General features: G+C 44.6%; 1 protein-coding gene across 1 annotated transcript in view; it reads right to left on the bottom strand.

Moving 5' to 3' along the window:
* Nucleotides 1–21,337, bottom strand: part of ARHGEF25 (Rho guanine nucleotide exchange factor 25) — a 74,442-nt gene that overhangs the window by 9,449 nt on the left and 43,656 nt on the right. Inside the window, exons 3-12 of the mRNA XM_060252756.1 lie at nucleotides 20,091–20,168; nucleotides 17,105–17,232; nucleotides 15,790–15,856; nucleotides 7,679–7,782; nucleotides 7,032–7,101; nucleotides 5,706–5,795; nucleotides 4,575–4,667; nucleotides 3,177–3,227; nucleotides 2,539–2,616; nucleotides 1,570–1,764 (exon numbers count right to left, since the gene is read on the bottom strand). Of these exons, the coding sequence (XP_060108739.1) occupies nucleotides 1,570–1,764; nucleotides 2,539–2,616; nucleotides 3,177–3,227; nucleotides 4,575–4,667; nucleotides 5,706–5,795; nucleotides 7,032–7,101; nucleotides 7,679–7,782; nucleotides 15,790–15,856; nucleotides 17,105–17,232; nucleotides 20,091–20,168 (954 nt within the window). The remainder of the gene's footprint in view (nucleotides 1–1,569; nucleotides 1,765–2,538; nucleotides 2,617–3,176; nucleotides 3,228–4,574; nucleotides 4,668–5,705; nucleotides 5,796–7,031; nucleotides 7,102–7,678; nucleotides 7,783–15,789; nucleotides 15,857–17,104; nucleotides 17,233–20,090; nucleotides 20,169–21,337) is intronic.

Here is a 21,337-nt window from a genome sequence, read left to right as displayed (position 1 = left end):
TTTTGGGAGAGGAAAAACAAGTTCTCTTTGTCAACTCTCTCCACCTCATGCATAATTTTATAACTCTCTGTCATGTCCACCCCCCCCCACACACACACAGTTGTCTCTTTTCTAAAATGAAAAGTCTCACACACTGTCATGATCCTAGGCCTAGTATGGCCTACATGCTCTAACATGTGTTAGAGTAGCAACCAGGCCTACATTTCCCAGGATCCCTTCTGTCTTTCTGATGGGATGGACAGCAGTTTTCCCTCCAAAACTTGCCCAGCAGACCAGAGGGGTGGGACTTGGAAAGGAGAAAAAGGCCCAGCTAGAGAAGGAGGGCTGCTCTTTATAGAGGCTGCAGTCAGGAGAGTTCTCTATGGAAAGGCTGGGCAGGAGAGAAGGCTGCAGTCGTGAGAGTTCCCTCATTCAAAGAATGATGAGTCAGTTGGAATTAGAGGAAGGAAACGTATAGTTAGTCACGTCAGGGCTTTTCTTTTCTGCGCACCACCTTTACTGTTTCCTTGTTCGCTGCTGCACTAAATAATTAAAGCCCGCTTGTTTGTTTTTAAGCACTTACTATAAACTTATTGTAGTTATACTTCCAGGGTCTGCATGCTTCTTTGGTCACAAATAAATGGGGCTTGCTGAGAAGGAAGACGGGTCAGATGGGTGCTCTGGGCTCTCCCAGACAAACCCTTACCAGAGTGGTGGCAGCCAGTAGGAGGCCTTCCCTGGTCCTCTGCTTGTGACAGACACATTAAGTTAAGATACCCTGTTCTTCTGTATGACAGTGAGATGCGACAGGCACCCATGATCCAACTCATGTCAGATGTAATATCCAGTTTGGCCCTCGCTCACAACCTACTTTAGGATTATCAAGTTTATCTGCATGTTCCAGGGCTCAGGACAAATGCACATCTGAATACAGTAATTAGGCTCAGGAACAGCTAGATTCAAGTCCTGTAGCACCTTAGAGATCAACAAGATTTTCGAACTTTAAGCTTTCAAGAGTCAAAGCTCCCTTTGGGACTTTTGAAAGCGTATACACTGCTCTGACTTGGGATAGCCCAGGCAAGCCTGAACCCGTCAGATCTCAGAAGCTAAGCAGGGCTGACCCTAGCAAGTACTTGGATGGGAGATCTCCTTGGAATACCAGCAGTCGGGAGGCAGAGGCAGGCTGTATCAAACCACTTCTCTGAATGTCCTCCACACCTCTAGGAGGGGTTGCCATGACTTCCAGGCACACACACACACACATAAATACAAAAAAAAGTTTATACCCTGAAAATCTTTGTTGGTCTCTACCACGCTGCTGGACTCATCTAGTTCTTCTACTGAAGACCAGCATGGTTACCATTCTGAAACTAGGTTCAGAAAAGCTCTTAAGTTTTCATTGTGAGCATCATGATGATGAACTTTGAGAATTCCTGCTTCATGAAAAGGTGAGAAGGGTGTGATGGGCACCCTGGGAAAACTCTGGAAAATGTTTCTGTATAAGGAAAGAGTCTCCAGTATGAAACTTCCCACAAGGGGCCTCCAAGTACAAGCGCTGCCCGCATTCTCCACCACCAGCCGTCTTAATACCTTGATGCTGCTCTTGAAGGCGTAAGTTGGGGGGGCGTATGGACCCCGCCGCCGCTCCAGTGTCTCGCTCAGGATGATGATCTGCTCAAAGAAAAAGATGCGGCGCTCCCGGCCCCGTGCCAGGATCCCGCTTGCCTGCTCCGTCACCCAAAATGTGTCCTGCTGCAGCAGCTTCCCCTGTGCTGTCAGTTTTCCCTGGAGAGAGAAAGAGAAACAGGACAGCTCCTAATGACTCCGCTGTGCTGAAGGCACAAAACCACCCCAATTCTTGTGTTTCAGAGATGAAGATTTATAATTACCACGTGGTGTGGCCCTCCAGGATGGAAAGGGAATGGCGTCTTTGAGTGCTGCCCCCCATCAAAACCCATGTCCTGCCTATGGGGAAATCTGTCAAGGAGAAGATTAAGCAAGAAAGGTTCTAGTTTAATCTTATCCTTGACAGAGTAATTTTGCTTCCACATGGGAGATGGATTCCCATTCCGCTCTCATTCTTGCTGTACATGCAAAGATGTTCACAACGTCAATGGAGCTTCCACACAGGGGAATTCCACATGGTATCTCCTTGCGTTCCTCATTTCCCACACCTTCGCTGCACTGGAATGCTTTTTGCTTGCTTTAAAAAGAAATGTAGTAGCTTTATTGCTAGGTGTTGAGTCCTAGGGTTGCCAACCTCCAGGTGGGGCCAGAATACACTATAATGCAGGGGTGGCCAAACTTACTTAAGAGCTACATAGAATAAATGTCAGATGTTTAAGAGCTGCAAGGCATGAACATCTGATGTTTGAGAGCCGTAAAACAGGAAAGAAGGAAGGAAGGAAGGAAGATGGAGGGAGGGAGAGGTGGGAAGAAAGCAACTTTAAATGCATTCTCCAAGCTGCTGGCTGGCTTGAAGAAGTGATTTCCAGGTCAGTCAGCAGCCAGAAGTCTCACCCAAGAATCTCACCCAAACAGTGCAATTCCAAAGCCTACCTCAAAGCCCTGAAGACGACCCACGTTCATCATGTCATTGCAACGTTTGGGAACGAAGCACATCACTGCCACAGCTTTCTGAAAGGCAAGGATGAAAGAAACTGAAGATAGTAGAGAAACATGGTGGGGAAGCGCCCCGATGACAAGTGCCTTCATCTTTTATAAACCCTGCTGGTGTGCAGAGTAGCAACCTACATAGGATCCCTGCACAAGATGTAAATTTGGACTTGGAGCCAGGGCTGCAGACTGAGGACATGTTGACTGACAGATACTGTTGCAAGAACTGTGAGACATGAATTATAAGCTCCAGACCAAGGGCATGTTGATTACTGGATACTGTTGCACCAGCAATAGTGAGACATGAATTACCCACACCAGACTGAGGGCAGGTTGATTGGTGGATACTGTTGCAGCAGGAACCATGGGACTTGAATTCAAGGCTCCAGATTTAGAGCATGATACTGTTATATCAGGAACCCTGGGAAATGAATACAACCCAATTTCAGCTATCAACAGGATAATCAGACAGCTTCACATGCCCCCACCGCCATTATAGCCCTTACAGGATAGTTCTACAATCCAGGCCGAACACGCTGGGGGAGGGTATGAGAACAGGTTCTCGCACTTTCAGCTCCTACCTCCAGCTGTCCCGTGTCCTTGCCGGCTTTACCATAGTACTTCAAGAAATCCTGGAAAAGAGGAAGCAAACAATTAGGTTCTTCTGGGAGAGGGAAGAAAGACATTTCACTGCTCCTTAACCAATTGGCACGTTTCATGGGAACCAATTCAAGTAACAAATGGATGCGAGCAAACAGGACCAGGCTTCACACTCAGCAGTGGGAATGAGGTGGTAGAGTAGACTGGGTCATTTCAGACTTCAGGGGAGGTTCTGTGTTAAGTTCCCATGATTCCCTGTAAGTGGAATTACAGCATGGCAAATTAAGGGCTAGGTGAAAAGGCAGCATGGTATTGCCTGATCTTCAGATCTCAGAAGCTAAGCAGGGTCTGTTGCAAGTGTTGATAAGGCTTTATACTGGTTCTTGATTAGCTGCAGTTCCCTGTTGTAGGTATACACACACAAACAAAAACTTCATACATTTGATTTAAATTCTTTTTTTACTGAGAATGAAAGAGCCCGATGTTCATACTGAAGTGAGAAGCCTGATGCTGTGATTATAGAATGTAGAGCGGGGTTCCTAAATAATTGAGCCGTTAAACTGAAGAAAGAATTGAAACGTCATCAAAATTAAAGCGGCTATGTTGAAGCTACGTTCCTCAGGAGCACCCGCTTTGTGAATTCCAAAGAAGGGAAAAAGAGAGAGTGGAGGAGGATGTATGGAGAACAGCAGTCATCCCACGGAAGGACAAAGGTCCTGTGGGTGAACAAGCAAGTCACAGCTTACATGTGTTGAGCATCACAGCTGCCATGGCCAAACCTGTTCCCATGCAGGCAGGCACACATCTGCTGCCTCGTCACTGATGGCCCAGATTAGCCTGTTCTCACCAGATCTCTGAAGCTAAGCTGGGTCAGCCCTGGTTAGTACTTGGATGGTAGACCACAGAGGAAGTCCAGGGTCGCTATGCAGGGACAGGCAATGGCAAACCCACCTCTGAGTGCCTCTTGCCTTGAAAAGGCTATGCAGTCAACATACATTAGTTGCGATTGGATGGCACTTTCCCAGCATCACCAATGTGCAAAAGTTACCCTTTATGCTAACTACAGCTTCAGGCAAGTGCAATCCTTATCCATTAGGTGGCGATAGAGGGCCACCAGAGGGCACAGTTGTTCCTTTTGCAAGATTTGGATGGCTTGGCCGCCCTGCATGCAACACAGATGAAGAACATATTTGCTGCCCTCTCCGCCCCCACAAAACACCACACACACACACACACACACTGCTGTAAGTACAAACAACAGCCCTGGCAGCCTCCTCTTTGTTTGCTGTGCCTGGCCAGGGAGCCTGGTTGCTATACGCTCTGCTTGCCTTTACCTTGGAAAAGTAACACTCCCACCCGCCCCCGCCCCATTTTAGCACCTTGAGAAGCAGCTGGTATTTCATGATCCGCTGTACTGGCTTGATGAGCAAGTCATTGAGTTGCAGACGATGCCCCAGTTCCTGCTTCAGTTCCTGGAAAAGAGAGAACAAACCGGGGAACATGCTGTGTTAATAAAAAAAAAAAAAACCCAACCCAGTGCAGGTGATAAACCATCCGACCTTTAAAGTTCCCGTCAGCTCTTCCAGGAACCTCCAAATCTCCCCGACTCTCCTTGCCTCCTAGAGCAGAGCCAGAAGAATCCTTCCCTGTGGTAAAGCATCTGCTTTGCATGCAGAAGTCCCAGGTTCAAATTCTGGCAGCAATTTGTCAAAAGAAGGAGCTCAGGGCTGAGAACAGGAGGAAGAATTCTCGACTGGGTGCCAAGGGGCAGGATGTTGTGGATCAGTATTCAGAAACCAGAAAGGTACATTCAGTACATACATACATAAAGGTACATACGGTATTCAGAAATCCAGAAAGGTACATCACTGCTTTCCCTCCCTGTTTAGCACATACCCATACCTGAAGTCCCCTTATACTGAATCAGTCCACTGGTCCATCAAGATTGTCTATTCAGACTGGCAGTGGTTCAAAAGAGTCTCAGGACTTTCACATCATCTAACTGCCTGATCCTTTTAAGTGGAGGCGGCCAGACGGAACCTGGGACCTTCAGCATGCAAAGCAGAGGCACTTCCACTGAGCTAAGCAGATATTTCAGGAGAAGGGCTTTACAGTTAGAGCTCAAACAAATATCTTTCTCCTTGTTCCAATCGCAGGCACACAGCTTCAGAGGGCAAATCTACAGCTCCCTATAGCCCTTCTTGCCTTCTGGCTTCTATTCCAGAAGCCAAACCCATGGGTTTTGTGTGAAACTGATTAAACCACATTTAGGCCAGGTTGTGGTAGCACAGCAAACCAGACAGCATGCCTGGTACATGCTGCCTGGTTCTCCACACGGTGGGAGCTGCTGGGCGAGTGAACATAAGCCATCCCAGGAATTCAGCTACAACAGTTCAGAAAGGGGTGTAAAATCATAGGAGATGGAGAGGTGGTCAGAAAAGGACAGAGATGTGGCAGAAGTTGTATGGGAAGGAAAGAACAAAGTTTGACAAAGCTGCACAGTCCCTTACCTCGAAGTAGGTATCGATGAACTCGGAAACAATATGCTCAGATTTGGGTTTGTTCTGACAGTAAACAACATACATGTGCAAACGGCGCTCCTGGAACACAGCAGGGACATATTTCAGAGGAAAACTTGAGACAGCACAAATCAGGGACCTGGTAAATGGTCCTAGAGCTTTTCTGCATTCTCATTTTACTTGCTGTTGAGTTCTTGTTTCTTCAGGGTTTTTTTTTTTAAACCCATGTTCCACAAGGTGTTTTTCTCCCTCTAGTGGCCAATTCAATCTCAAACAGCTTTATTTCCACTATCTCCCTGAAGCAGCTTTCAGATAAGCTGGAAATAAAGCTGTTTGATATCACATAAACCACTAGAAGGAGCAAAACACATGCAGAATGGAGGGTGTGGATCTTGAAGACACAGAAATTTCATGGAGAGTAAAATGAGAATGCAGAAAAGCTCTTAGATAAAGTTCACCTCTTCATGCTGACTGGGTGAGCTTTGTACCAAGAGACACGCATCTCATACGAAATAAGCACAACAGCTGCGAACGCCAAGCATGATTTTTAACTCACCATTTTTCTAGGCCAAAATAAAACAAGGGTGGCAAAATTAGTTTCTGATCAGTAGACGCTGCCACACTGCCTTATGGTTTGTTCCCAACATCTAGCATTCAATGGTTAAGATGTTTTGGAATATGAACATTCTATTTAGCCATCCTAGACCAGCTTGGCAACTTTCCCACCCTTTATTGGGCTATGACGGGGGACCCCAGTGTGATGCCTGTGGGTGTCTAGTAGTGCCCACCAAGTGCCATTAGAAAGTGGGTGGGGCTAGGTGGAGCTTTTGCCCAGCAGGCCTTCTGATTGGTTCTGCAGATTAAAAGAGATCCTGTTAAACAGGCAAGACAAACTGTAAATCTTTTAACAAATTTTAAAGTGACTTTTGAAAATGGTTTAAAGGATTAAATAATAATCTTTTAAATTCTTCTTTTACTGTTATAACCTCTCAAGTCATCAAACTTTAACATGCAGATTCTTTGTGGGACTTTTTATAAGGTACTTTTAAGGTTATTCAAGATGACTAAAATGTTCTGGTCAATGACTGTAATAATAAACTGAACGGAACAGAACGGAACTGAGCTTCTGCCTGAAATGCTGAAGAGGTACTATCAGAGTTGTACAGAACCTGGCTCCCTGACATTTTGTGGTAGGCTCCACATCCTGTAACAGCCATTTTGTGATCGTGCCTCATCACCCTGTGTCAGACTTCCAAAGGTGCCCACGGGCTGAAAAAAAAAACCTTGGGGACCCTCAGGCTATGACAAAGGACTCACGTGCTTTATGAATAGCTCGGCCAGAAGATCCGGGTCCTCCAGGCACTTCTCCAGCTGTTTGAGGAAGTAACTGGAAGGCAGGGATGAGAAAGGCATGAGATCCACAGGGAATGTTATCTTGTTCTCCTTCCCGTACTTTATCCCAGGTTGGTCCGACTCCAAATACTTCTCAGGGATGCCTCAAACATACTATCATTTCCAGGGCTTTTTTTTATAGCAGGAACTCCTTTGCATATTAGCCACACACCCTTGATGTAATCAATCCTCCAAGAGCTTACAGTAGGTCCTGTACAAAGTGCCCTGTAAAGTTTTGGAGGATTGGCTGCATCAGGGGTATGTGGCCTAATATGCAAAGGAATTCCTGCTACAAAGAAAGCCCTGATCATTTCTCCCAGGACTGGACAATGAGGATGGAGAAGAGGGTACAATTATCCACTGATCTCCTTGACGAGGGTCCCCTCAGTTGTTCACTCCTGCCCACCTAGTTTTACAGGGTCCCTAGGTCAGGTAATCCAAGAAGCATCCATCGTCAACCCCAACCACTCACTCAGAAGGAAGCACCACCCCCCCCCCCCGGAAGGACCCCATCCTAGGATCTAATAATCGCTGCATGTCCCGCACCCAGGTGTGGGTGCTCACCCACTCACTCTTTGTGCCAGTCGTAGATCTGGTGGATATTCCCGAAGATTATCTTGTCCTTGCCCTTCATACCCTCGGGGATGCCACGGGCCTTCATGGTTGCCATGTAGCCCTGCAGAAACCAAGAAGAGTAGGCTATAGGAGCCACACTGCTCACTCTTTTGAGTCCTTTGAGGCACTGGGAAGCGAACGGTTGGGGAGGAAGAGAGCTGCTGGCATCTTTGGATTCTGAACTTGGTCACTAAGTAGAGGGAGAAGTGCAGCAGAGGGAAAGGAACTCAGTACAATGCAGTGGAGGGGTGAAACCAGGGGGGGAATTCTAGCAGGAGCTCCTTTGCATATTAGGTCACACACTCGTGATGTAGCCAACCCTCCAAGGGCTAACAAGGCTCTTTTTTGTAAGCTCTTGGAGGATTGGCTACATCGGGGTGTGTAGCCTAATATGCAAAGGCACTCCTACTAGAATTCCGCCCCTGGGTGAAACGGTATACTCGTTAACCATGGCATTACCCACGGTTTTCAAATTGTATCTGGCTCCTCGGAAGCTACGAGGGTTCCTCGGCATGACATTTACCTCACTGAAGTACCATCTGTTTCCCTGCTGCGCACAAACTACGCGACTGCCAGCATCACACAGGATCCACATTTCGTTAAGCCCCTGTTTCGTAACCAAGGCCAACTAGCGTGAGCATTACCCCTGAAACTATTAATCTTTGGTTTCAGCAGAACTATTGAGGACACAGCAGAACCGCTGAGGACATGGCATTCATAAAATTAATGAGCAAACTTTATTTCAAGAAATGTATCGAGTTCCAACACACATGATAACCCTAAACTTTCCTAACTACCTCGCTTTATAATAACCCTACTTAGCCTAAAAAGTCTACCTAAATGGCTCTAACGCAAGCCATCCTTTTTTAAGGGTTGCCAGCCTCCAGGCGGCTGGAGATTTCCGGGGATTACAACTGATCTCCAGGTAACAGAGATCAGTTCCCCTGGAGAAAATGGCCACTTTGGAAGCTGGATTCCATGGCTTGATCCCGCTGAAGTCCCTCCCCACCCTCTTCATGCCCCACCGCAAAATCTCCAGGTATTTCCCAACCCAGAGAAGGCAACCCTATCTCTCATATATTTATTCATGTGGGTAGCCATGCTGGTCTGAAGCGGCACAATGAAGTTTGAGTCCAATGGCACCTTTAAGGAGCCATCCTTCTTGAGGGGTCCCGGGTGCAGGAAGTAAAAGCCACTGAGGAGAGGTTTAAGCTATGGCCAAGTCCAAGAACCACACCACACACAACCAGTCTCGCAAATGGCACAAAAATGGCATTAAAAAGCACAGGTCACATAGATACGAATCTCTGAAGGGAGTTGATCCTCAGGAGGTGGTGGGCTCTCCTTCCTTGGAGGTTTTTAAACAGAGGCTAGAGGGCCATCTGACAGCAATGAGGATCCTGTGAATTCAGGGGGAGGTGTTTGTGAGTTTCCTGCATTGTGCAGGGGGTTGGGCTAGATGACCCTGGAGGTCCCTTCCAACTCTATGATTCTATGATTCTATGACATTATCAATCTTATATGCATTGATTCACAGGCGGCTAGTCAAACTCCTTGCCCTTCCTTCACTAACCATCAACCCATGCACCCCCCTGGCAATGCATAGCTGCATGGGACCTTTTGGACACACCGTGGTGTATTCACAGCCCATCCAGGTGATAGGGAACAGCACCCAGTGTGAACTGAGATGTTGTATACCCCCTGAAACACACACAGGCTGAACTGACTAATCCCTGGACGGTTTCCCTGAAGGTTGAAACAGTTGAAAACCCTGATCTGTAGAGCCTAAAGAAGGGCTGCTTGCTTTATATGCCATAAAACCAAACGACTGCACTAAAGAATTCCAGCTCTTCCATCCAGAATGCGTTATGCAAAACCAATGTAAAATGATTTATTTTGTTGTATTCTGAACCGTGGAATTGCAGGGCTGTAGCTAAGGGTGGGAGACAAGGAAGAGAGAAAAGACTGCGTGCTCTAGGGATATTCCAAGCCCCTTTGTTAAATTTTCAGAAGCATTCAAAAAAGGACAAAGAACGACAACAACAAGGACTAAAACCTCAAGTCCCTGATCATTTCACTTACTATTGAATACTACATGCAGTATTAGGAGAAGCATGAAGCCTGTTATTTCCCCCAGTGCTTTAAGTAAGAAGGCATTCACCTGCTCCCACCTGACCAGCAACATTTCCTTCCATTGCTCTTGGATCGAGCCATGAAGCAAGTGGCGCTTCTGCACTAAAACAAACCTTTGCGACTGCCTTTCTTTCACAGGCTAGCAGTGTGGGCATCAGTCTTGTTGGCTTCAGAACAAACTGGCGAGGGACTCCATTTTCTAGCTCAAAAACGTAGGAGTGGGTGCTCTACAGCCATTTTGGTCATTTTGCTAAAAAACCCCACATTAAGTAATTTGATAGGAGTGTATTAGATAATATCGGGGAGGGGCTGTGGATCAGGGCTAGAGCATCTGCTTGGCATGCAGAAGGCACCAGGCTCAATCCCTGCCATCTCCAGTTAAAAGGGGCTGGGCAAGAGATGATTTGAAAGACCTTTTTGCCTGAGACATTGGGGAGCTGCTGCCAGACTATGGGGACTAAGGGTGGCCAAACTGCGGCTCAGGAGCCACACGTGGCTCTTTCACACATATTGTGTGGCCCTCAAAGTCTCCACCGCCATGTCGGACAGCTTGGGGAAGGCATTTCCCTCTTTAAATTGCTTCTCCAAGCTAAGCCAGATGGCAGCTTGGAGAATGCTTTGAAAGTTAAAGTTGCTTTCTTTCTACCTCTCTCTCCCCTCCCTCATCTATTTGCCTCCCTCCCTGCCTTGCAACTCTCAAACATTTGATGTTCATGTCTTGTGGCTCTCAAACATTTGACGTTTATTCTGTGTAGCTCTTACATTAAGTAAGTTTGGCCACCCCTGATGTAGACAATACTGACTTCGGTGGACTTATAGTCTGATTCACTATAAGGAAGCATCATGTATGTGTACTTTTATTGAAGCTTAAACTGCCCGCCTTTCAGCCTCAACATAACATACTTCTGGCTATGGGTCTGTAGTATTGGAGTTTCTCCCCAAGTTGCCATGGCTTGGCAGCTTGTACCACAATGATCAGAGAAGGCTTAAGTTTACCCCAAAGGTTTGATTTGCGGTTAAAATGTATGCTCGAACTACCAAAATGCAATAAGGGAGGCTTAAGAGACCATTTGAAACATATAAATATGCAACTGCAGACGTTCCAAGTACAACGCAGATTAGAGGAGGCACAAACAAGCTCAGCAGTAAGCCAACGGAGTTAAACAGCAGAGAGGAGAAAGCTATAAAAGGCAAGATGACTTTCATTTAAAAAAGGCGGAAGCCTCGTCCAAGTGGAGAAAATAAAAAGAGCACAAATTCTGGCAAACCAAATATAGACCTGCAATATGGCAAGGCAAAAAGGAATCTAAAGTACAAATGGCTAAAAAAGTCTACTTTTCCTTTAAAAAAAAAAAAGAGCAAACTACCCTTATTAAAAGTTTCTTTCAGTATACCAGGAGGATGAAACCAACCAAATTAAAAGAGGGGCTATTACATGAGAAAGTCAGACAGAAGAGCCATTAGGAGATATAATGAAACTACAGTGAAAAGACAGGGTCTGTTTGAAGATGCTAGTGAGATGGATACCCATGCCTGAATCAGTGTCGTTTAACAACATAAAAAGGAACACGTCACTAGGTCCAGATGGCATTCACCCAAAAGTTTTTATAGAACAGATGAGGACTGCGGAACTGAATTGATAACATCACTGCAATCCTTTTCCTTACCAGACAACTTGGCAAGTGGCCAACATTGCACTCATTTTTTTTAAGGCATGTGGGGAGATTCAGGAAGTTTACAGGCCCTGTTCTTGGTACACGGATGAAAAGTAATATTAAAGCTATAATGGTTAAACATAAAGAAGAACAAGCCTTGCTGAGGAAGAATTAGCAAGGCTTTTGTTGAGGGAAGTTCTGCCTCACCAACCTTTTAGAGTTCTGCAAGGTATGAGTGATTCAATTGACACTGTATACCTGGCTTTTCAAAAAGCATTTAACAAAATCTCCCACCAGAGAGTAATTTAGCACTCATGGGATAAAAGGATGGTTAAACATATAGAAGAACGAGCCTTGCTGAGGAAGCAAGGCTTTTGCCAAGCCTTTTAGAGTTCTGTGAGGTACAGCTGACACAGTGGACAGTGTATACTTGGCTCTTTAAAAAGCATTTAGCAACGAAAAAAAGGTAATTTAGCAGTCACTGAATGGAAGAATGGCTCTGCCTAGGAACTGATCAAAAGATGGGAAGTAAAGGGAAGAGATACATACACAGTTTTCACAGTGGAGGAAAGTAAACCACGGAGCTTCCCAGGGATGGAACCCTGTGCTGTTTAACTTGTTCATAAATTATGCGGCATCACAGGTGAATATTGGAGTGGCAGAGTTAGTAGATGACATTAAATTACTCAGGGTAAAGAAAATCTCAAGCAGATTGTGGGAAATGCCATACTGTGCATCTCTGCAACAGAATGATAGCTGTAATTCATGAAGGCTAACTGTCAAAGTGACGCCCACTGGGACAGGAATCTTAAATTCACAGACACACAGATGAGGTCCAAACTGACTGAAGTCATTCAGTCTTATCTCATTACATATGCTAATCTCATTCAGTCTTTACATCTGTATTCTCACCGACAAAAGCTTTATATCCTGTTTTTTTTATCGTATTACTTATTTGGAATGGTAGATTGGAATAGGGATTGTAATGTAATGAATAGTAGAATGTAATGTAATTTGGAATGGTAGATTGGAATGTATTTCTCTGGGCTAGTGACAGAGGAGACATAACACTGCACAACCAATCACCCCACTTTAAAGAAAAAGATGCTATTAGTTACCTCTGTGCTTGAGAGATGGATGGAGCATAACAACAGGTTCTAAGCTGATTACTTTCAGCATTCCGCAATTAAGAAGGGTACATTTACACATCAATCTCCAATTTTGATTTATTTCCTTATTAATTTATTATTTCCTTCACTATGCTTTTCCCTGGAATTAAATCCAAACAGATGGTGACTATATAAACTAAGCTTGTTATTCCTAGTTGGTCCTTGCATCTGTTATCTTCATTATGCTGCAGGTTAATTTGCTGCTCACTCTCTACCTAAATGTATGAACTGGTACCTTCCATTTCAGTGTATCTGAAGAAGTGTGCATGCATACAAAAGAGTATACCTTGAATGAAATTCTGTTAGTCTTAAAGGAGCCCCTGGACTTGAATTTTGTTCTGAAGTCATTCAGGATAGTGATCTCAGGGGTCATAACCAGAAGAGTTAACTCAGTATCAGCAGGGCTTTTTTTGGAGCAGGAACTCCTTTGCAATATTAGGCCACATACCCCTGATGTAGCCAATCCTGCAAGAGCTTACAGGGCCTTTATTACAGGGCCTACTGTAAGCTCTTGGAGGATTGGCTGTATCAGGGGTGCGTGGCCTAATATGCAAAGGAGTTCCTGCTACAAAAAAGACCCCGAGTATCAGAAAGTATTAAGAAAAAGACTAACCCTATACATATCCACTGAGGTCAGGCTAATGTTTATTTACAGTACTTCTAGAGACAGCTGCCGCATCTCAGCAAAGGATATCCAAGGGCTGGAGACTGAAAAGGGCATATGTAGATTTGGAGCATCATCCTTACAAGGAAAAGCCTAAGCTATTGGGAGATTTTAGTTAGGAGGGGGGAATGACTTAAAGGGCAACAAGACTGAGGTTTATAAAACTATGGTGTGGAAAGAATGAAATGGAAAAAGAAATCATTCTCAAAACACTAGAACTTGGGGTCATACAATAAAATGGATTGGCAGCGAGTCTGCTATAAAAACAGTAAGTGTTTCTTAGAGCATGATTAGCTCATGGGATTCATGGCCACAAGATGGGGTGGTGGCTGCTAGCTTTTAAAAAGCTTTTTCTTCTTCTTTGTGTTATGACAGATATAGATGTATATATAATATGACTTACAGTATTTTTCGCTTATTTTTAAGGTATTCTGAATTAGTGTTTTTATGGTATTATGAACTGCAGAATGTAACTTTTCTATGTTTCTATGTTTATTCTTATTCCTTCTCCTTCTGTTGCCCCTTTTCCCTATCTTTTTTACTATAATATTAATAAAACTTGTATAAAAGAAAAAGCTTTGGAACATATATGGCTTGTGTGTGTGTATGTGTAAGATGTTACAGGAAAAATCTAAATGGAAACGAACTTTAGGGCCTTTCAGCTTGTGAAGACATCTGGAAGTCATTGGAAGCAACAACAGAGTTGGGCTACTTAGGCCTCTAACATGACCAGCAAGGCAATTCTGTAAGGGTCTTACATTCTTTTGGGTGGCATTAAGGAAAAAGAGATATAGAATACCACTGGAAAATATGAGAAAAGGGAAGGTACCCACATAAGGCAAAAATATTCTTTTGTGCAAAAACTGGAACCTTCTGTGCCCATCATTTACAAGCATGTTTTCAATAACCGTAAGAACTAAAAAGATGGTTTTAATTAAAACAACAACAACCCTGAAACATATTAGAGGAGTTCAAATATTGTTCTTAACTGCACTCCATGCAAAATTTCATGAATGTGGAATAGGGATGCCAGCCTCAGGGTGGGCAATTACTACAAGGATATAATTTATAATTTCCTAAAGTGCAACCATTTCTTAAAGTGCAACAACAAACCATTACAATATAAGGTTAACAATCAATAGTTTCATAAAGTTCATGTAAATGATTCCAAGTCTGTCATGAAAAGACTTCCTGCAGTCCCAAGTAGCAGAAACATCATCTCACGGTTGGTATTTCCTTTGTTCTGCGGAACTCTTGGGTTTGCTAGCCTCCAGGTGGGGTCTGGAGATCTCCTGGAATTACAGCTCATCTCTGGACTACAGAGATGAGTTCCCCTGGAAAAAATGGATGCTTTGGTGGGTGGCATCGTGCCTCACCCAGGTCTCTGTCCTCCCCATGCTCCACCTCCAAATCTCCAGGAGTTCTCTGACCTGGAGCTGGCAACCCTACCTGTCTCCCACTGGTGGTCAGGGCAGACCTGGAAAATCCTAATGTGGAAGCCAGCTAATTATGCAGTTCTGCTGAGACCAGTGCTTTAGGACAGCAGCATATGAAAAGGGGCAGAGAGACAAGAACTTTGGGGCCCAAAAGAGAAGCCAGGAGGTAAGATGCTTCGCAGCATCTCCTGACCATCCCTGGCCTGAAGGACATTCCACTTGCCTCAACCAGGGACAGGGCCTTTTCGGCCTTGGCCCTGGCCTGGTGAAATCAGCTCCCTGTGGAGATCCGGGCCCTACCTGAAGTAATGCCATTTCGTAGGGTCTGCAAGACGGAGCTATTCCCCCGGGCCTTCTGTTGAGGCAGCAGGCATTCTTATTTCCATCTGCTTGGCCTCCCTTGCCTGTCATAATGCTATATTATTTTAATCTTATCTTAATCTATTATTACATCTCTGGGCCTACTGTTGTATTGATATATATAATGTGCCCGATTGGAAACCATCGCCTGTGACATATATGTTGTTTGCTTTATTGTATCCCATGGTTTTAGCTTGTAGTTTTTAGTTGTTTTAACTTTTGTTGTTATCCACCCTGAGCCCACTCGTGGGAAAGGGTGGAATACAAATTAACATAAATAAGAAAGAAATGAAATGAAATGCAACTAATCCTCAGAGGGGACGTGGCTCTTGCTTCTCCTTAAAAGGGCGCACAGTACCACTGACACAACTGCCAAAGAAAAAGACAGGTAGACATGGCCAGCACCACTCAAGATCATGCAGTTACCTGTGGTTTACGGACACTTGAAGCGTCAGATGAACGGATCGCTAACCTTTCCCCTCCCCATGTGTTCATCACTACGTGCATTAGGAAACATAGGAATGAATGAGAGTACAATGCACCCTCGCTGGGGGAAAGGGCAAATTTCTCGCAGTGAGACTCACAATCATTTACAGCTGGCCCTGCTAGGAATAGGGGAATCAATGCCTAAAATGAAGAGGGTGTCGGCACCTCCACAATCTGGCCCAGGTCCTCCACGTACATCTTCTCAGTCTCAATCAACTCCCTGAGAACAAACCTGCAGACAAGAGGAAGTAGCAGCGTCTGAGGGGAGGGTACTTCCTTAAATATTCCCTGCTCCTCCCCCCATTTTCTTCCCGTCACCCCATTCTGTATACCCACTTCCCAACTAGAAAGATACAGCAGGGCCTACTCAGCATAGACCCTTTGCATGGCTCCATGTCTGGAACCTTTAAATATTACAGATATAAGTGGTATAATAACTTATGGGTAGCCAATTAGGTTTGCCAGCCTCCAGTTGGGGCCCAGAGTTCTCCTAGAGTTACACATGATCTCTAGACAACAGAGATCTGTTCCCATGAAGAAAGTGGCTGCTTTGGAGGATAGACATTATATAGGGGAGGGACGGTGGCTCAGTGGTAGAGCATCTGCTTGGGAAGCAGAAGGTCCCAGGTTCAATCCCTGGCATCTCCAAAAAAGGGTCCAGGCAATTAGGTGTGAAAAACCTCAGCTTGAGACCCTGGAGAGCCGCTGCCAGTCTGAGAAGATAATACTGACTTTGATGGACCACAGGTCTGATTCAGTATAAGGCAGCTTCATATGTTCATTAATCCCTGAAGTCCCTCCTTTCACTGAACCCCACCCTCCCCGGGATTTAGCCCCAAATCCCCAAGAATTTTCCAACCCAGATTTGGCAACCCAAGTAAGCTATAGGACATCCCCACTACACACAAAGCGGATAAGTGCCAGTCCTGGTTTCCCACAGCACGTATGCAGACTTGGGGGAAGAAAAGGTGTCCTGAGGTAACCTATTGTAGGTTACATACGTGAGGGCACACAAGTTGTCTGTGCATTGGACCTACCCAGTTGTAGGGTTGCCAAATTCCACATGGGGGCTGGAGATCTCATAGAACTATGACTGATCTCCAGAGAACATAAATAGCTTATTTATTAATTTAAAACGTCTGTCCCACTTCTCCTGGAGAAAAATAGCTGCTTTGGAAGGTGAACTGCATAGGATTATCCCCAACCCAGCGACTTCCCCTCCTTAAACCCCACTCTCTCAGGCTCTACCCTCAAATCTCCATATATTTCCTAATCCAGAGTTGACAACCCAATGAACTACTACATGTGTGAACCACTCCAGATTGGCCTTGACCTTTGCCAAGTCTGAACTTCTGTGTTTCCCCAGCAGTGCCTGGCAAGAAGTTCTGAGGTGGAAGGGGCAGCATTTCTCCCTGTTATCCCACCCTGCCCTTTTCTCCTGTCAAGCCCGTAAACCAGGTCACCAAGGGAAATCACTTACATACTCTTTTCTAAGGCACTGCGCCTCTCCTCCTCTTCCTGTTCCTCAGAGGCGAGGGGCTGCAGAGGGGCTTCTGAGGGGGGCTTCGGGGTCTGGTGGTCGCTGGGGAGTGGAGAGGGGTCAGGGACCTGCCATGAGGGAAAGGAAAGAAACCATGACTTCTTATGGCTCAGAACATTCAACAGTAGGTGGTGATGGTGAGAAAGGGGCAGTAGGGCCTGGGAGATGCATCAGATCCCCTTGATTGGCTGGATTAAGAAGAGCTAAATGGAGCTTTGTACTATTCCTCCAAGGCTCCCATGGATCAGGAGAGGGAAGAGGCCCAGAGGGTATTTTTCAGTCACAGATCCAGAAACATATCTCCAGTCTCTCTGGCAGCCATTTTGCTCTTGAAATCATCACACAAAGAAGAGACTAAAATAGAACTGAATAACTGGACTGCAGATGGGATTCAAAATCAATCTACTTTTAAAGAAAATCTGAAAGCACCATTTCAAATGTTCAATTTTTTCCTTTTAATTTTTTGTTAACTACTGTTAAAACTAATTTACATTTCCTGTAAACTAGATTTTAAAAAGACAGTTGTTTATTGAGAGTATTTACAGGCCACTGTAATACTCAAGAGAAATAAGCATGTTATATGTACCGTATCATATTTACCCTGGGGAAAATACCCAAACTAATCACAGTTAATTTATGGAGGTATAAAGAAATCATGGGATATCTCTTGGTAACCCTTATATTAATTTCTACATTTTAAAATCAGCATCCATTAGCTTTCATCTTTATTTGAAATCCTCCTTCTGTTTCTGATTCATAACTAATTAGTCAGTTTCATTAACTTTGCCACTCTAAAAAAATCAAGTTCTTTTGGAGCAGCTGGTACTTTCAGTTTTGTCACTAGGTATATTTTTGGCTAGCATTAAGCTGCTAAGCACCAATTCCATGTCTTCCTCAACTGTTGTTGTTTTTAAAATGTCGTTCTGAGAGATCCTTATTTTCCTTTCCCCCCCCCTCCAATTTTAAAACCATTTACATTTTAAGTCTCGCTAATAAAATTTAAAAGTAATTAAATATTTATGTGCATCCAGCTCACTGAAATCAAAGTGTTTCATGTTCAGTGCTAGAGTGTAAGTATTTAATTTTCAAATCCAGTAATTTACAGCTTATTCTTCTAACTGCAACCAAGAGCATACCTAAATGTGCATTGTTTTTAAAAAGCAGTGTGAAAGAATTTGCTTAAATTAATTTCAGTTCTTCTCTGGAGATGGGCTTAGGGATGCTGTTGCCTTAGATGCAGCATGGCCTGGTGCAGAGGTGCCAAACTCATTTGTTACAAGGGCCAGATCTGACATAAATGTCACTTTGTCAGGCCCAGGCCATGGGTGCCATAAAATGTAACGCCAGGTGCAGGAGATATAAACTTTACAAAGACCACAGCCAAACCTAATTAATGGGATTATTTTTTTTATTCAAAATGCAAACTTGCTTAAAAATGTTAACACTCTTTCAGTATTTCCTTTAAGTATTTCCCTGATACCCACTATCCCACTTCTACTACGTAAGAACAGAGCATAAGGGAAACCATGTTGGATCAGACCAATGGCCCATCCAGCCCAACACTCAGTGACACACAATGGCTAAAAAAACCCAGGTGCCATCAGGAGGTCCACCAGTAGGGCCAGGGCACTAGAAGCCCTCGCACTGTTGCCCCTCAAACACCAAGAATACAGAACATCACTGCCCCAGACAGAGAGTTCCATCAATACCCTGTGGCTAATAGCCACTGATGGACCCCTGCTCCATATGTTTATCCAATCCCTTCTTGAAGCTGTCTACACTAGTAGCCATCACCACTTCCTGTGGCAGTGAATTCCATGTGTCATTTGCTTTTTGGGTGAAGCAGTACTTTCTTTTATCCATTCTAAAACCGCCCATTACTTCTTAGCACTGGGACAGTATACAGGGACAAAATGCACAGCTTCTGTCATCTTGCAATAAAGGAATCTGTCATCTGGCAATAAATGATCAGTTGCTCACGGGCCATATAAGAGCCCTGGATGGGGCAGTTCTTTCCTGAAGACCCTACATTTGATATCTGTGGCACAGCAGATTAGGATCTGGGACATCCAGGTTCAAATCCCCTCTTTGGTATGGAAGCTTTCAGGATGACCTTGGGTCCGGTCATGTTCTCTTAGCTTGTGAATATAAAATGGATTCTTGTGCATATAAAATGGAGAAAGAGAGTATGTTGTAAGCATCTTTGGGTCCTTGTTGGGGAGAAAGTGGTATATAAATGAAGTAAACAAAATAAACAGATATGACTCTAAAAAGTATCCCGCTGCTGACACCATGTAGATAAAGGGAAAGAAAGGCCAACAGCCATTCTTGAGTAAAGTTTGATTATTTATTTATTTATTTATTTATTTATTTATTACTTTACATTTATATCCCGCCCTCTCCGCAAGCGGACTCAGGGCGGCTTACAACATCATAAAAACAATCAATTCAGTAAAACATATAAAACCATAATTTACTTATCAATTTAAAAACTATTTGCGCTGTCTCAGTCCAGTCTGGCGGTATTGGCTTCTGACTATGATCGCCAGCTTCTGTAGGATGTCCGGTGGCAGCCCATTTTCAATCAACCAGAAAAGCCTGTTTAAATAGTTTGGTCTTACAGGCCCTGCGGAACGCCGACAAATCCCGCAGGGCCCTTATAGCTTCTGGGAGGGTGTTCCAGAGTTCTGGTGCTGGACACCGATGTGTCCAGCTTCAAAGGAAGTAACTCCTTTACTATCTGTTCCTTCCATTCATCTAGGAATCAGAATACTCCACTGAGCATTGAGCTACCCCACAAATAGCTGTCTACCATGCTCTGAGGTGCCAGAAGACCACTTTGCCCCAGGGAGAAGAGAGATAAGAGGCCCATTTCACATACTAATGTGAGACAACTTCACACACACAAGCACACACATCAGCTCACCTGAGTGGGTTTCCCTGCACCATCTCCTTCTAGTAAGCTGGAGAGCAGAGAAAGGTCTGGGAGGTGAGAGTGACCATCCTGGAACACAAAGTAAGAGTGTTATGGCAACAGCAGATTCATGGCCTGGCCAACAGGAAGTCTTTACAGAATTAATTCTCTACATAGCTCCACATTCTCCTAAGGATAGCACCATTGCCTCCAGCAGCAGCTGCCATGGTACTATCTCTGCCCCTTCCTATACAAGTCTGGTTAGGTTTCGTACCCTGCATGCAGTTATGCCATTTCAATCAGCATTTGGGTCCATTTCTGATGACACTGTTGATTTTGTCTGGAGTTCAATGAGCTTTTGTTGAGCTTGATGATTATGAGGAACAGCTGCAGTGTTTCACTACTCTCCCCCCCCCGCCAAACAGAGTTGCTTTTTTATTGTATTTTTATATGCTTTGGTTGCAAGCGACTTCAAGCAAATAGCAAAGTGAGATAACAATCTCTGAAATTAAACGCAATGAAAAAAACGAAATGAATTTCAGTCACCCTAGTAATCTTTTGGCACCTTGCCCATCTGCACTATGCCTAGCTTGAACTCATAATTTGTTATTTCCTCTCAGGTTGTGGAATCTAAAGGTCTAACTAAATTCCAACTGTCTTTTGGGGGGGGGGAAATACCAAAGCTACTTCCAGAAAGGGGTTAGTAGAGTAAGGTTAGACCTCTCTCTCTCTCTTGTTTTTTTTTTAAAGCCAAAATTGACAGGAACAATTTGCTTTTGGCTTGGAGCAAAAACCATGCAGGCACAGAGGACACTGGAGACCAGGAACATGCATTCCCTCCAGAACCTTCTGCCACAACAACTGCTTCACAGTAAACGTCAGCCCTGCTTAAGCAGCTGGCGGCCCCTCTTCCCTTCCTTAGTATCAGGAAAGCAATGACACGGTCAGAGAAAACCCACATTGTTATAACGCGGGACAGAACAACACGCAATGGGGGGGGGGGGGGCGCTCAAGAACGAAGTTTTGATTGTCACTGACGCAGATCAACAAATGGACTCTCATTTGTGCCAGGCCTCCCTAACCTTCCCCCCTCCCCCCAACATTAATTCCAGCGCCCAGCTTCATAGCTCCCGGCCTCGTGCATAAGCCTCACTAATTCCTCTAAAATGATGAGGCATCTTCTTTCGTGCCAATAGAATGCCAGGCACCATCAGGAACAGAAAGCAGCTCCTGTCCAGAGCACTTGTGATCTACAAGAA

This window comes from Heteronotia binoei, chromosome 13 (genome assembly GCF_032191835.1).
Source record: "Heteronotia binoei isolate CCM8104 ecotype False Entrance Well chromosome 13, APGP_CSIRO_Hbin_v1, whole genome shotgun sequence".
Classification (NCBI taxonomy): Eukaryota; Metazoa; Chordata; class Lepidosauria; order Squamata; family Gekkonidae; genus Heteronotia; species Heteronotia binoei.
The sequence above is the reverse complement of the archived record's forward strand: the minus strand, read 5'-3'. Positions and strand labels throughout refer to the sequence as shown.